The sequence below is a fragment of the Phragmites australis genome, chromosome 4 (assembly GCF_958298935.1).
Source record: "Phragmites australis chromosome 4, lpPhrAust1.1, whole genome shotgun sequence".
Taxonomy (NCBI): Eukaryota; Viridiplantae; Streptophyta; class Magnoliopsida; order Poales; family Poaceae; genus Phragmites; species Phragmites australis.
This window is the reverse complement of record NC_084924.1, coordinates 17,434,904-17,451,573: the sequence shown is the minus strand read 5'-3', so window position 1 is coordinate 17,451,573 and position 16,670 is coordinate 17,434,904. Positions and strand designations below refer to the sequence as shown.

At 40.0% G+C, this 16,670-nt stretch overlaps 1 protein-coding gene across 2 annotated transcripts; it reads right to left on the bottom strand.

Moving 5' to 3' along the window:
• Positions 1–3,793: 3,793 nt before the first annotated feature.
• LOC133915848 (uncharacterized) lies at positions 3,794–13,847 on the bottom strand. 2 transcript variants are annotated; one of them, XM_062359204.1, is made up of 3 exons: positions 13,403–13,847; positions 12,797–12,926; positions 3,794–4,358 (listed from the first exon to the last, which is right to left on the bottom strand). In XM_062359204.1, the coding sequence occupies exons 1-3, from the start codon at positions 13,775–13,777 to the stop codon at positions 4,147–4,149; spliced, it is 717 nt and encodes a 238-aa protein (XP_062215188.1). In that variant the 5' UTR covers positions 13,778–13,847; the 3' UTR covers positions 3,794–4,146. The 2 variants fall into 2 exon arrangements, with proteins under 2 accessions (XP_062215188.1, XP_062215189.1); XM_062359205.1 differs by having other exon boundaries at positions 3,794–4,355; positions 13,403–13,845.
• Positions 13,848–16,670: the final 2,823 nt, after the last annotated feature.

Here is a 16,670-nt window from a genome sequence, read left to right as displayed (position 1 = left end):
AGTCGAGAATATATATACTCATACTGTGTAAGACTTGCTAGTACCTTCGTACTAAGGGTGCTGCCCTTAAGTTGCTTTCAGGTTCGCAGGTCGGCGAAGAAGAGGCAGTGTTCGGCTACTTTGTGCCTGCCGATCAGGGTGGCGGGCAGGAGTAGCACCTTCTACTCCGAACTCCGGCGCTTTTGGTATGGAGCCTAAGGGCATACGGCTCCATACTCTTTTGTTGTATAGGTTTTTCTTCCGCTGCATAGTAGTTGTTGTTGTTCCTCGTTTGTTGTAAATTGTGGAAGCAGTTGCTTGTTTAACAATGGTAATCCAGTTTAATTATTTGCTCTCTATTAAACTGTGTTGTGATATTTGAGTTGGAAGGCATGTGTTCCGATCCTGGGCACAAAACACGTGCCGGGACTACCGGAATGGTATTCTGGTTAATCATCGAGGTTGTGATTATGAATAATGATCCTCCTGATGATTAATTAGAATACTATTTGGACGGTTCCTCACAAGAACTGCTTCTCATTCTTGCAATCAACACAGGGACAACATATATAGTGATCATCACTCTTCTTTTTTGGCTTTCTGTACGCCACGACAGCCCTAAAAAAAGCATCCACACCATGAAAGAACTCTTGGCCGCGACGGTCAGAGTTATACATCCATGTCCGGTCCATCTGCAAATTTATGATTATCATTAGTTTTACCAATCAATAAAAAACCAAAAAAATGATAACCATGTAATATTTCAAAATACAAATCTAATTTATTGAATTACCTCGCATCTTGATTGCTCCATGTCAGATGACCCATCACCTTCCGGCACTTGGTCTCTGTCGGAGGACCCACCTTCTAAATACTACCGCATCCGCTTGCGACTAGCGGGTGGATTTGTCATCCCTACAACACAATATTCATATTCAATATGTTAATCTTTTTCTTTACTAATTCACTACTAGAAAATTTGAGCTAGGTTTTAAACTATTTAGAGGTGATTTAAATATTCTTTTTCTTAAATCACTGCTAGAAAATTGGAGCTAGGTTTTAATCTATTTAGAGAAGTCTTAAGAACAATGTTTTTCCATTTTATGTGTTTTTAAATTAATGAAACGTAAATAGTTAGTAAAAAATTAACCAAGAAATTATGTTAATCAACTGTTTCATGACTTGATCGTGTTTTTCTGTATAGAGGATGATAAAAGAAGCTTAACAAAGTTGGTGTCATCATTTTTGGATTTCTCCTTAATTAGTTATGGAATTAATAATTTACAGCACAATTAATGGAATAAAGGAATTTCAGTACACTTTCAAGTGTGCTTGTATTTTTAACATGTATATTACATCAATGTGAACACAACAAAATTAGTTTCACCCTTTTCCGAGCTCTAATTATTTTTATACGTATTTTATAATCTTAACAAATTTAGTTTCACTCTTTTCCAAACACAACAAAATTAGTTTCACTCATTTTATTACAATCTAGGTGAACCGGCGAGAATAGAGAGAAGTGAGGAGAGCATGAGCTACTTAAGAATGAGGGGGATGTCACCATACCTTCGGCCGGGTCGGAGAGTGGCCGGAGGTGGCTGCAGTCGGCGTGGAGGCAGAGGAGGGTGTGGAGGCAGAGGAGAACTCGCGAGTTGCCCGGCCGACCGGAGAAGAAGGATGGAGAGGGTGCAGTCGAGCTCCTTGTCAGCCTTCCGCCTAAGGGAGGGGTCCAGGGCGACGTCCAGCCGCAGCTCCTTGTCCGGCTGACCCCAAGCGCAAGTTAGAGCTCTAACAAATGGCGGGAGAGCTTTCTGCTAGCAGGAGAAGAAGACGCGAGCCTTTAATAGACGTATAATTATTAGTGCCGGCCCGTAAAACGAACCGGCACTGATACTCAGTATCAATACCGGCTCATAGTTACAAGCCAGCACTGAAGTATCAGTGCAGGTTCGTTCTAATAACCTGTACTGATACTGAGTATCAGTATCGGTTCAACCAGGCTCGACCATCGATCGAGCGCGGGAAATTACGAGCCGGCATTGATGCTTCATCAGTGCCGGTTTGTGCCTAACCGGCACTGATGGGGCGGCACGGATGATCATTTCTGTTGTAGTGTATTTTAGCAAGTTGATTGTGGTTTGCAAATACTTATATATATGGAGGAATCATTTTTTTACTAAATGACTCTTTTAGTTGCTTATTGATAGTACTAAGTAGTGTTATGTGCATGTAGGAGTAGGATACATTATGAAGCATCATTACTTTCCTCGTTCTGTGTACAGGGAGCTAGAGTGCGAAGCATCAATAGGGTATTTGGCTATTGCTTTATGGATTGCACTGAAATCAATGGATCTCACAAACAACTAGGGCTGACTTCCCATCTCCCCAACGTGGCCACACTTCCTTTCCATATCCCATGGCTAATTAGTTTGTGTCATTATTTAATCGATCCCATAGCTAGAAAATCATGAACTGGACAACTAGGTCTACTCTACTCATGCACATTTCTTAATCCTCATTGCATGTGTGCAAGCTGTATGTATAAAGTGTAGTGCAAACCAAGGTTCTTGGTGTACGTGCAATTAATCTAGTGGCTAAAATAAGCTCCTTGTCCCCATGTCAAGCTATTGACCCACATTAGAAATTCAAAATTCAGAACTCCATCAGGAGGCGCTATGATATGCTCTAGCTTAGTACTAGTGTATAGTAGCGGCATCAATCAGTACCGTTGCCATGCTGTGGTACGGTTCCCTTTGCATGGGAGAAAAAACAAATTAAGTGCTATGCCATTGCCATCGTCCCATCTTGATGCCAAAATGTAAGGAGCGCACACCAGCCTTCAACTTACACACCTGTCTGCGAAAACGAGCACCGCTACGCGTACAAGCAGAATCCGGCACAAACATTGGCTGACAGCCCGGTCCCGATGACCTGGGTGACCGGGGGAGCCAACTGTCAGCCACCGTGCGCATGGATTTGTCGTGGAAAATCCTCTGTACGCGCAGCGTTTTCCGCTGCGAAATCCCATGACTTGAATGCAGAAGCAGACTGGGTAGCTTTGGCCTAACTCTGGGGACCTCTGGATTTAGTCCCTAGTTGTTGTTGTTCCTCCCCTGTGTGCGGTTTGGCGTTATTGCTACGTATCTGCCGGCGCTCTGCAGTTACCGACGGAGTAGGAATTGTCTTGGTTTCCTCAGTCTGTGCACTCTGTAATTTGAGACCTGTGCAAAGATTAGTACTAGTATCAATCAATCATTGGACTTGTCCAAAAGGACAAGTGTTGTTTTCTTTATCTTTACTTTTAACAGCAGTGCATTGTTGTCTGGGCCCAAAAAAGACCATGAGAAGCCACCAACTGGGAGCAGCAAAATGCTGATAAACCACAACCAAAAACTGGGTTCAAAGTAATGCTGTGTGTGGAACTCTAGGACATCTTACATGGCCTTAGAAGCATAGACATCAGCAACAACATTGCAGATGTTACCATCCAGAGGGAGAAAAGTGAATAGATTGCATGCAGCTGCCATCATCTGGACAAGATCATGCATGCATGCAATGGTCCAGATGCCAGACAAGAAAAGATCAGATGGTCGGTGACTGGAGTCCAGAGACTGATCCAGAAAATTGAAGTCCACAAGGGTTAAATATGAAATGGTCGACCGTACAGGACAACACACCACATCCATATTATTAGGCGGGAGGATGCGATTGCAGCGCTCATCATCTCCGCGCTCAAGTAGTCAGGTGCACACATTCAGCATTCAATGAGTAAGATCATGATAATAATGCACACAGTTGGAACGATAAACAATTAAGAATCATGAGCCATTGCAAGAGCAGCTTACAGTAAAAAAATCTTCAGACCAGAACACCAATTCACCCAGGCCACAGCAAACAATAAACCTAAACATCTTCGTACATGTCATATGCCCCTGAACTGAGAGGTAAAGGATGTTATTTTGCAGTACAGACAAGGTTTCTCTTGTGATAGTTCTTCATTTGGTTTGTTCATATCTTGAATACGATAACCTGTTTGAATCTACCAGCACATTGAAACCTAGCACACAGATACCAGAAAGCAGGCCAAGGACAAGAGATGGAATTGCTGGAGGGCTGTACCACCCCAGGTACAATGTTATCAACTCTGAAATCTTGCATCGTTTCCTATTCAACTGGCTTTGATGCCAAGATCTTGCAGACAGGCATAGTCTCGTTTTTACTCAGCAACTTGAGCGATGGATGGATGGGGATGTCATGCATTAACACCCTATCTCCGACATCGAGATTTGTCAGGTCCACCTCAATTTTTGGAGGGATGTGCTCAGCTGGGCAGAGATACACCAGGCTGGTCCTTATTTTTTGCAAAAAGCCTCCTGCTTTTTCAAGAGAATTTGATAGTCAGGACAAGCACAGAAAGCGAGTAATTCAACAGCTAGTGAATTACATCAAAGAACACCGAAGTGTGACTAGATGATGCGCATAAAAAGGTACAGATTGCTGAAGATATTGAGCATGCCACAATACTACTCTCTAGTTTGTTATATTTGTGTTACTCATGTTTGTAATGTAGTTTGTATCTAAGAAAGAGAAAAAGAATGATGAAATGAACTTCACATATCCTAGGTCCACATATAAATTTAAGGTGCGTATTGGATCAATCGTGTAAGCTTCCTGAGCCAACGACACTTTGAGAGAGTACCTAATGACTTATCAGTTACTGCCAGTGGATGAATTATCACACACACCAAACTGCAACTTATGCAGTGTCACCAACCCGTTATTAAAGGGTGTCAACCAACCGGTTATTAAAAGGTGTCAATGGAATGCATGCAATTGAACCGAGTAACCTCGATCAGTATTATCTTCATGGTATTTATGATTTTTTTACATAAATCGTAGTATTTAGATTGGCCACATCAAATTTACATAAATATACTTCTCATAAAAATAGTTCATAACTTTATATTTTTACAGCTTTCACAAATATATGAACGTTGTTCAAAGTTAAATCATCATGACTATGAAAAGCTAAAAGCAACACTTTAGTATGGCCGAAGGTAGTAGACATGTGTCAGCTAATGGGCCACCAGAACAGTAACTAAACCTTACCAAGAAAAAATATGAACACCAAAACTAAAGCACTTTCAGTAACACATGATACTGACAATTGGAAAAATCAAGGTGACACCGACAAGCAATAAGTAATATTTTGAACAGCTGTGCCAACCAGCATGCCCTACCTTGCTCAGAGCGTCGACCTAATATACAAGCCAAATACTAGCTGTATGCGTTCTGACATGTTCTCTTGATTACTGTCAGTTTTTCACTAACCTGAAAACTTCTTAAACAACTTAGGGCACACCCCCAGGATATTGAAAATAAGCCCATAACTGCTATAAGCTTATGACATCATAAACACATATTATTGCAATGGCTTCCAAGAATAGACTAATCCCACTTGTATAATGGAGTGTAAGCCAAGCCCAACTCTCTATACAGGCTTCCTCTAGAACCCAGCTTATGTGGCATCTAAAAGAGAATAAGCACATTGAAGTCGGCTTTCAGGTTAGTGAATATCAAGTGTGGGAAGTTGTCCCTCTCATAATCAACCTGGCTTTCATAATCAGAAGCACATTTTGGGCCTATTGATTGCAGTTTATCATTGCAGAAGTACTAAAATCTTGGTTGATTCCTTATACCAGATGTTTCGATACAAATAATGGCAAGTGACAGGTCAGGACCACAGCTGATGCGCAAGTAAATAATAGAGGACACACATGCCCCTCGGAGAAAATGGATGAACCTCAAAAATGCATCAAACCTAGTTTATAGAACTATTAAAATACCCACAGAATAGTACACTTTATGAAACTTTCATAATTCATGTCTTCCTGAGTCAGGACAAAACTATTGAAATCGCTACAGAGTAGTAATATCTTCATGTGGAGAATTCATAGTCATTCATCCTTATCCAAATAATGAAGGCAGGATTTTGTTTTTTATTGTAAGAGGAAGAATTTGGTATTTACAAGGTCAAAATCTTAACAAAACATAAAGAAAAGAGAGGGATATCCACATGCAGTATACTTGCCTACACTTAAGCAATCTTACAGTGGAAAAGTTTACACATGCATGTTATCAGACAATGGAAAGTAGTCCGTAATCTGTCAAATATGATAAATTGGGCTTTGACTCATTATGACAGAAATAAAAGGTAGGAATATTCATGATTCACCAACGCCTCACAGAAAAGTACTTAACTGATTTATATTTTATTCCTAAAATTAAGGAAAAAACATTAGGTAAACCAATGCATGAACGACATGGGCTAACTACTTGAGCTTAAGCATCACGAAATAAGTTATTTTTTAAGTGACCTCTTAGACAATTTTAGGCCAATTTTGTAGAAAGAGGCACATGATTCCCCACTCTTACGAGCTCATGACTAAGCACAAGCCTCACTAAAAAAAGTCATGTTTCAAATTTCTTCATTTCCCCTTCCAGTACCCACTTTCCCCAGCCTAACACGCAGCCAGGCAACACCCTCATGCAGCCGCACTCAAGACTCGCACAACCCATCGGTGGACTGCAGACGAGCAGAATTGCTTCCAAGTGCCAATCCAGTTTCTCATTTTTGTTTATCAATCAATAAGACGATAGCAATTGAGGTTTTGCCTACAATAATTTAAAAAAACATATTGTAACATGCCCCCCCCCCCCCAAAAAAAAAAACCCAGCTCGGAAATCTACAGGAACATGACAACAATGTTGAACTTGTTCTCGCTTTCAAAAAATTGCTTAGGCTTGATACTTAACTCTCCGACAACCCCGCATGGGTACAGTAACTCTACAATAAAAAACTCTCTTATCAACTTTACACCTATGAAACACGGATACTCCGAAGAAGGTCCGAGTCCGACGCGGTAATCGACTCGAATATGGCTCGGGTACAGCTCAGATACAAATAGGCAACCAAATCTGGAGGGATACTTCGTGGATACCTCGCGGCTACAGCCCGACCAGCAGCAGTACGATTCGTCCCTATATCATCTCGACAGCCGCCTCTCAGCTCTCGCATCTCACCAGCCGCCACCAACACACATGGCGTATGGCCATCGCCGGTTGCAACCACGCCCGCAGGCACCCGCGCTTCCAACCAGCCCCTGCCAGCCCGCACCTCCAGCCGTAAGCTGGGCCCACCTCGGCGGCCACGCCTCTAATCCCTCCAACTGGCACCACCCTCCAGACCCGGTGAGTAGCCCTCTCTCTGCTCTCCTTCTCTATTCTGTGTGTGGACCTGGTTCTCACATGATATGCTCTCCTTGACTCCTTCTGCCGAGTCGACACTCGATAACCATGTGGTCTATTCTATGTTCTCACATGGTTTGTTCTCACATAGGCAACCAGGTCTGGGAGTCACCGAATCAGTAGGACAACATTAGTTAGTGGACTTAGTTCTCACATGGCTCTAGTTGTTTGCATTTTATGCGCATTTCCTCAGCCAAGCTTGCAAACTTAAGAGGGGGGAAACATGATTATGATTGAAGGAATTAGAACGAAGGAGCACAAATTTGCAAACTATGAAATTTATCGTACCGTTTGAACCTGTTGTATGCCATGTCATCTGTTCGAATCTGTGAGGAGATATTTGGGGATGCTCTCCTTTTCTTTTTGATTGTTTTACCCTAAAAAATAGAGTACTTGCCAATGATTAGTTGATAGATTTACTGCATTGTTTCTCATGGAGGTCTTTCTATGCAGATTCGAAGGTGTTTGCATTAAGTGTTTTTCTCTAAATTATCTTTACTAGTTCAGTAGTTCGGTAATAAGTAGTTTTTGTGTGGTCTAATGTTACTGAATCACCAAAGTACATATTAACTTATTTGTATATGCAACCGCCTCCTTATAGCTCGTCTCTTGATGGCAACTTCAAGCAGTGGTGCTGATGCAACCTCCACCGACATCAAGGCTCCATTGTGGGATTATGTCACTATCATAGAGAGACCTAGACAGCACTACTAGAGATGATTTGTAGAGATGGTTCGGAAACCCCGTGTGGGACACTTTTTCAAACTATCTATACTAAAAAGTCTGTACAGATCAGATTTATACAGACGAGTTTTGAACCGTCCGTACAAATGATTAGTAAAGATGGTTCCAAATTAGAACCGTCTATACTCTAGAACTAAAAAAATCAAACAAAAAAAAATCCTACCCACACCAACCCACTAATGTTATTATGTAGACGCGGTTGCAAGTCACGTGATTTTTCACACGAAATAACACGCGTGCGCTTTCCGAGTCAAACCCACAACCTCTAACCTTGCATGAAGCTTCCTTACCATCTCATCTATCATTTAATGCTGAACATTGCATGAAAATAATCTATATAACAGATACGCTCCAAACGAGTGGGACACTAATAGTACATATGGTTCCAAGTTACCGTCTGTACTATTCATTTGTACAGACGTTTTTAATTTAGAACTATCTATACTATTACTGCCTATAGTACAAATAGTTCTAAACTAGAACCGTTTGTACTATTTATTTGTACATACGTTTCTAATTTAGAACCGTCTGTACTATTATTGTCTATAGTACAGACAGTTCTAAACTAGAACAATCTATACAAATGGAACAATACAGACAGTTCCAGTTTGAAACCATCTGTACTATTAGTACAGACGGTTCCAGTTTATAATCGTCTGTACTATAGCATCCTATTTTGTTGGAACTACTCGTCATTTTCTCAGACGGTTCTAGTTTGAAGCCATCTGCAGTATCCTTTGTATTCCATAGATCCGTTTGTACAGGGGTGTCCCACTAAATGGATTCTGTAGTAGTGCAAGGTGGAGGCAATAGTAGATGGAAATGCAATTTTTATTCATTTGTTGGATTTAGTAGCTACACTAGAGCGGAAGCTCACTTGCTGAACAAGAAGGGTTATGGGGTCAGAATGTGTTCGAAGGTGACCATGGATGAACTTAGCCAGATGAGGAGAGATGTTGCAAGAGCTAAAGAAGTGGAAAGATCAAAACCAAAACTTGTGTCCTTGCCTAGTGGTAGTGGTGTTGCTTCATGCAGTAGCAATAAGAAGAGGAGGAGGAGGCCTCCATCTGCATTAGAGAAAGATTGGGCAATGGAGTGCAATCATTTGGATGCTCTAATTGCAAGGTCATTTAATTCCTGAGGTATGCAAGCAATGCAACAAATCTTCAATCAATTGTACCTGCAATTTTTTCCTTGCTTTTGCTAATTTTGTTTTTTTTTTTTTGGGTAATTTTCAGGAATCTCTTTCAATTTGCGAGAAATCCATACCTTCAAGAAGCATTCACCTATGCTTGCAGCCATGACTTGCAGGGTAACAAAATGTCTGGGTACAACAAGCTTAGGACTAACTGCTCAAGCAAGAAATGGCTCATATTGATATGTTATGGGAGAGTACAAAGAGCACATGGCATGAGAAAGGGGTGAGAATTTGTGTCGATGGATGGTCAGATCCGCAGAGGCGAGTACTCATTAACTTTGTAGCCATATTTGATAGATCACCGATGTTCTTTTGGAATCATAATTGTGAAGGTGAGTGAAGACAAAAGAATATATTGCTGAGAAACTGAGGTTTGTTATTGAAGAAGTGGGTCGAGACAATGTGGTACAAATCATCATTGGCAATGTTGCAAATTGCAAAGGTGCAGGTATGCTTCTGCAAGCTAAGTATAGTAACATATTTTGGACACAACCATAATTGTCATGGCGTCGGGATATCGTCACCTTAACGCCTATATATCGACGTGGCGGAGAACGGCTTCTCACCACAGGGAAGTCACAGCTTTGTGCGTTGTGGCAGGTGCAATAGAGGGAGAGGGAGTGGGGTACCTGTCCGTCTGGATCTTCATCCTGCGTCTGCCTCGGCCTCTCACCTGGATTTCCCGAGCAGGCGGCACGGTGAGTGCGGAGGGAGCGGCGACGCGGGGAGGTTGAAGGGAGCATGCGGATGTGGAGTGAAAGCTAGGGTAAGTAGAAGGGTGGCTGAGCTAGCTTACATGAGCCGAATTAGTGGGCTGGGCTGGCTGGCAATCCATTTTATCTGTGTATTCTCCTTTCTTTCTTTTTTTCTTTCTTTTTTCTTTCCTTTTTATATATACTTTGAGAGATAATGTGTATTAGGAAAAAGTATTGAAATATGTGTATTCGCCACGCCAATGTGTTTATGGCATCACCACACCGCGCACCATAGGCGTTATAAAGTTGTGAAGGTGGTAGGTCGTCGCGCATCACCACACTGTCGTAACAACTATGGACACCATGTGTTGTGCATACTCTCAATCTTGCTTTGAAGAATATTTGTGATCCTAAACCACATATGCTTTTGTTTGGAGCAAACTTGAAATTTTAAGTCATGTTAAATCTGATGCACAAATGATAAAGAATTTTATAATGAACCATCAACCATGGCATGCGGCTTTCAATGTTTAATGAGTTTAGCCATTTGATGTTACTTGCTATTGCTGTAACAATGTTTGCCTTAGTTGTGTATGTTAGAACGGTTTGTCAAGGTAAAGAGGTCTCTCCAAACCATGGTAATAAGTGAGCAATGGGATTACTACAATGATTATGCTCAAGTTTTCCCTAATTTCAAAGAAAAGATAATCAGTGAGGTGTGGTGGAAGAATGTTGAGTACATTCTTAAGAATAATGGGCCCATCCATGAGATGATACATCACCGATACACCATGGCTTCATCTGATTTATGAGTTTATGAGATGTGGGATTCAATGATCAAGAAAGTGAAGAAAGAGATATATCTATAGAAAGGGAAGGAACAAAATGAGGAATGCGAGTTGTTCTCGATTATTCATGAGATATTGGTTGCTAGGTGGACAAAAGGCAATAATCCACTCCATTGTTTGGCTCATTCACTCAATCCAAGGTTATCTACTTATCTTTACACTATGGCTTATGTTTTCTACTAGTACAAGTTTTAAGTTTTAACCTTTTCCTAAATGCTAACATTGTAGATATTATAGCAAAAAGTGGCTTGAAGGAGGTGTTGGCCGTGTACCCACACAAGGGCAATGAGGTATCAAAAATAAGGATGACGTGCTTCAAGTTCTTTCCCATATAAGAAGAACTGGCAAGAGTGGACGAAGAGTACTCGAGATTCTCAAGTTTTTCTGAAGAATTCAATGATTATGATTCAATCAATGATACATGGGTTTATTCTCCAATGATTTGGTGGATAAATCATGGACAATCTATTCTTCTATTGCGGAGTTTGTCCATCAAATTGGTTAGCCAACTAGCCTCATCTTCTTGTTGTGAGAGGAATTGGAGTACTTATAGCTTCATCCATAGTATCAAAAGAAACGCCTTAACTCTAGAACGTGCTCAAGATTTGATCTATGTGCACACAAATCTAAGACATCTCTCAAGAAGAACAGATGCATACAAGAAAGGGGAATCAAGGATGTGGGATGTGGGAGGAGATTCTTTTGACTCTCTAAGTAGCCTAGGCATTCTTGAAGTTGCTGAACTCTCTCTTGATGAACTTGAGTTACAAGTTGTCTTTTGGAGATGTGGAGGGTGGTATTATAGAGGATGAAGGAAATGGGGATGAGGATGAAGAACCTACTACAGCTAGCTAGTTGTTATATCCTTTAACATGTCCTACATTTGATACTTTTAGTATGTTATGTAATAGAACTTAAGTAGAACATGCTACCAAGTTGTCATATCCTTTAATATGTTCTAAATTGAGACTTTTAAGTATGTTATGTAATAAAACTTAAGTAGAACATGGGAGTAACTTATTTATGTTTTTAAAAAAAATAGTAAAGTGTATCCGTGTATCGGATTTTCTGGAAAAATGGTGTATCCCCATATCCATATCAATTGATACCGATACTCATATCAGTCTCAGTGATGCATAGCTTTACACAGCTTGTCAAGGAATCCTGCATCACTAAAGCTTTGGATATCCTCTAGTTTGACATATGATATCCACTATGAAAAGCTCCTATACAAGAACACAGAATTTTTACTTGCAATATTAATTTGACAACTGCAATAGATGAGAGGATATATTGAAGTCCCCATAATCAGCAAGATCATGGAGTGGGTTAACCTTTCAGCAAAGATCTACACTTTTGATTAGGCCTGATTCTGTGAAGCTTAAAATGCTGGTGATAAGTGTTTGAGCCAGATTAAGTTGGTGTCCCCAGTGGGTTTGTAAGGATCAAATTGACCTTCTACAAAAGTCGGCTACCATGTTCCAAAACAAAAATTCAAGTCCTCACTCTTCATTGCCCATAAGCAAGGAAGCATGAGAAGTTCAGAGAATTGATTAATGTAATGGCACAACAATAAGTCAATAAGTGCCAGTTAGGCAGTTACACCAACTACTATGAGTAGTTATTTTTACGCAGCCATGGTATTTGGGTAACCGGGTATCCATTTATGGACGAAGATAATTCTTAGTGTGTGTTCCAGTATTGAAAAACGCACATGTCTAGGTAGGCATGTCATCTAAACTTCTATACCGAGTAGGATACATCAAAAGTCACTCACTCTTCACTGCAAGGACACATGACAATGAGTGCCAGTTACACAAAATGATGCTATTATGACTAATTGTTCACAAAGGACACAGGCACACAGCCGCCCATGTTATTTGGGCAATGCAAGAAGACAATTCTTAGCATGTGTTTCAGTACTGAAATGCACATTCTAGGTTGACATGTCATCTACACTTCTATACTGAGTATACCAAAGAAATTTTGCTGAAAAAGGAAAAGAAAGAGAAATATGATACCTTTCTTCAACCCAGGGCAAGCATCCTCCCCCTTGAATTCAACAGGCAAATGCACCTTCAGCATTGTTCCCTCATCTGCCTGCACCATTACCAAGTTCAATATATTCCCTGTAGTTTCATCTCTATGCACCTGCACACAAAGAGCACATACAGTGCATGTTATGACAAATATCAGACAATTCCTGCAAAGACATACTGCTAAAACCACCCTTTTGATCAGTGTCTCCCCATCATGTTGCAAGGTAGAGACACATAGGTGAACCACATGATAATCAGTAAACAATCACAAACAAAAGGATTGGTTCTTTGGACTGCCCAACCAATAAATGAAGGAAACATGACTAGGAGAGCCGTATGTCCCAAATTCCGAATAGTTATCTGAAGGTACCAAAAGAACTACACAGTAGCTATCTATAAGTCTACATCCCATCATTTAGCAACCAACATATTGGAAGCAGAAATTTTACTAACGCATTTCGTCGAACATAGTATGAGCAAACGAGCACCTCACCACCCCGCCCAAGCCCGAAGATGCATTCTCTCGACGCCACACAGACAACGGTTGGCAAACAACGTATGACGAGAAGAAGGGAAGTTATGATCTACCTTAATGGGCAGGACAGTGCCGGAGTGCACAACGGCGGTGGATCGGTCGCCCGCGCGGACCTGGAGGCGTACGGGCGTGGAGAGGAAGTGGGGTGACTGCTTGAGCATCTCCCCGAGCTGCTTCCTGTCGGCGGTGAGGAGCTTCCGGTGCGCGACCCCATCCCCGGGCCCCGCGCCGACGAACGTGAGAAGCACGGCCGGGACGCGTCCTTGGCGGCGCTCCCGCGCCGCGGCGCGCGGGCCAGCCGTCTCACGTGGCACCGCCTGGATCGTGTGATGGTACGAAGCTGAGGCCGCCCTCCGCCATGGCGCCGACGCGCGGAGCATCGCCTCTCCTGCGGCGGCGGCGCTCTTGCCGCGGAGACACTGCGCCATCCTTGGGTTCTGGGTTTAGGGGAAACAAAGATGGGCTTGGCTGGGAGATTGGTTGCTGGTGTTTTAGCGCTAGGCTAAATTAGTTGCTGGGGTGGCCTGGACTGGGCGTGACTTATTCCCATGACGTGGTGGGCCTAGTGGTGTCCATGCGTGGGTTTAGAGATTAATAAAGATTTGCACGTAGAATAGTATCTAAATAGTAATTTTAGAGCTATATTCTTACACCGTCTCGCGCTTAAGATAAATATTGCTTGTCATTATCTTATTAGTGAATAGTACTCGAATTTGAATAGTAAACTAAATAAATAATTTTAGCCATCGTATAATATTGAATATATATATATATATATCATTTGAAAAAAATATTATGTCAAAAATTAGAAACAAAATTGTCAGGAGGAATGTTATGGAAAAAAATATGCAAATATTGATGAAGCTTTAAATCAAGCTCGAAAAATTTGGGAGTAAATTATTATATAGAACCAGCTGCAAAAGATTATATTTAGAAATTTAAAAGAGTAAAGAATAAAAAAATAACAACAGCAGCATCTTGTAAAATTATAAAAGAAGAAGGATCTTCAAAAAAGCCTACATATAAAAAATACTTGTTGAAAGATGTAGATCCTTTGGATGGGTCATATATAGATTGGAAAGTTGAGAAAAAATTTAAATCAATATCACCACAATGGAAGATACAAATGAAAGAGTTAAGAAAAGAAATGAATGATAAATTTGAAGAAATGAAGAAAGTTTATGATGAAAGATTTAAAATTCCACTCTCGGATGAAGATATAATAGATATTGTCGGACATAGGCAAAATCCAAAATAAAAAGTATATGTACAAATGTATTGATAAGTAATATCAATAATTGGGGCATAGAAGACCCATGCACGCAATACAGAAGACGATAGACCTGAAGGCACCAATAATCGAAGGCATTCCGATGAAGACGAAGACACCAATAAGTGAAGGCACTCAAGCAGAAGCGAACAAAAGACAACTTCATGTGGGTTCACGTAGTTTTCACGTTGTGGCAGTCGGCAGGGGAATATATTCCAGACTATGTGATTCCTGGCTACTACATAGACAAAATTAAATAAGGAGGAAAGAGCCTCTCTCACAGCTATAAAAGGCATCTTCAGGCACCAGACACCACCACCAGCCTTCAAGCATCCTCCAAAGCAGAGCGAGATCATTCATAGCACTCTCTCTCATTCTTAGTAATAGTCTACTTGTAAAATAGGCTATATTGAAGAAGGGAATTATGCTACCACCTCTGTAAGGTAATTCTCCGTATGTAAGTAAGTTTTTGGATTCCCGAAAGGAAAAACCATTTGTAAGCTATGCTTATGAAAATGAAGTAGTGTTATCTTTGAAAATTCCTTGGTCTTGTAGTTTGTCTATATGAGACGAGTTTTTATGCTATGTACCCTATAGGAAAAACTTCTTCTGTAGTTCTCAGGTAATCCTTGCATCTGGCATAGCCATAATAAGGGAAGGAGAATTCTGTGTCCGTAGAGAAGTGTTCCTTTCGAGTGGAACTACCTAGGGTGATGATAAAAACTTATCACATATATTCATGACTAGCGATATCCAGGGAAAGCTTTGCTACTTCTGAGATAAGCTAGCAATAAGAATGGTGAGTACCGAGTAGGATTTTTACGACTATTGTGCAACCGGCTGAATTGTTGATTTCGCCAACCTGCAAAGATCCTGAATAGCATCACTAAATACTACTGAATAAAAAAGTCACTTTCAATATTGAATATTTTATTATTATTTTACTATTCAAAATAGTGTTTTAATAATATTAAATCAACTATTTACCAAATAGTATCTGAATAGTAATTTTTGAATAAAGAATTGCACGCAGAATAGTATCTAAATAGTAATTCTAGAGGACGAGCTAATTCTATATCCTTACACCGTCTCGCGCTTAAGATAAATATTGTTTGTCATTATCTTATTAGTGAATTTTATCTCAAATTTGAATAGTAAAATAAATAAATAATTTTAGCCATCGTATAATATTGGTATTAGAGCCTGATCATCATTGAAAAATTAAAATATCTAAATTTAGAAGTTAGTAAAAAAAAAGTTATTAATACAAAGGATAACATTAATATTCGGTGCAGACTCAATTCCTTCAAAGAGCATAGTTGGCATTCTTCTCATAGTCAATTAAATCTAATTATAGACTTATTACAAAACTTTTATATAACTTGGGGTAAAAGACAAGACGACTTGGACTTAAAATTAGAAAGATTATATAAAGATCACAAGCAGTTAGAAGAAAAATATTCTCTTATACATAACAAAATAATTTTGGCCATACAAATCTTAGGTGAAAATAAGACCGAGCAAAATAAATCAAGTCAAAATAGTGATTACATTAAAGAAGAAGTTACTCTGTTATACGAAAAATTAGACTCTTTGCTGTTGCTAGATAAGCTATCTGATAAAAAAGAAGTTATAAAGACACTGGAAGAATCAAAATCTTTATATCAAGATTTAGTTAATATTAAAAGGCTACTAGAAGAAGTAAAGATCTTGGTTCTCTCATAAATATATGACAGAATATAACTAAGCTTTAGGAGAAAAAAAAATTTAGCTGACCCTGTTGGTTTTTCTGATTACGAATCACCTAAAGAAGACTCTACAATTTTAATAAGGTAGAATAATACCATTCTACAGTTGCGGATTCAGATTTTAAATAGAATCAATATAGAAGAAAACAAAAATCGTTTTAACTTCGTCCAGAATAGTTGCATCCATTAAGGCTATAAACTCACAAAGATGGATATATCTAAAAGCTTCGTCAGAAGAGGCAAAACACTCCAGCTAGTAAACCAAGATACAAGACCCTTAACTCTAATGGATAGACTAAAGGG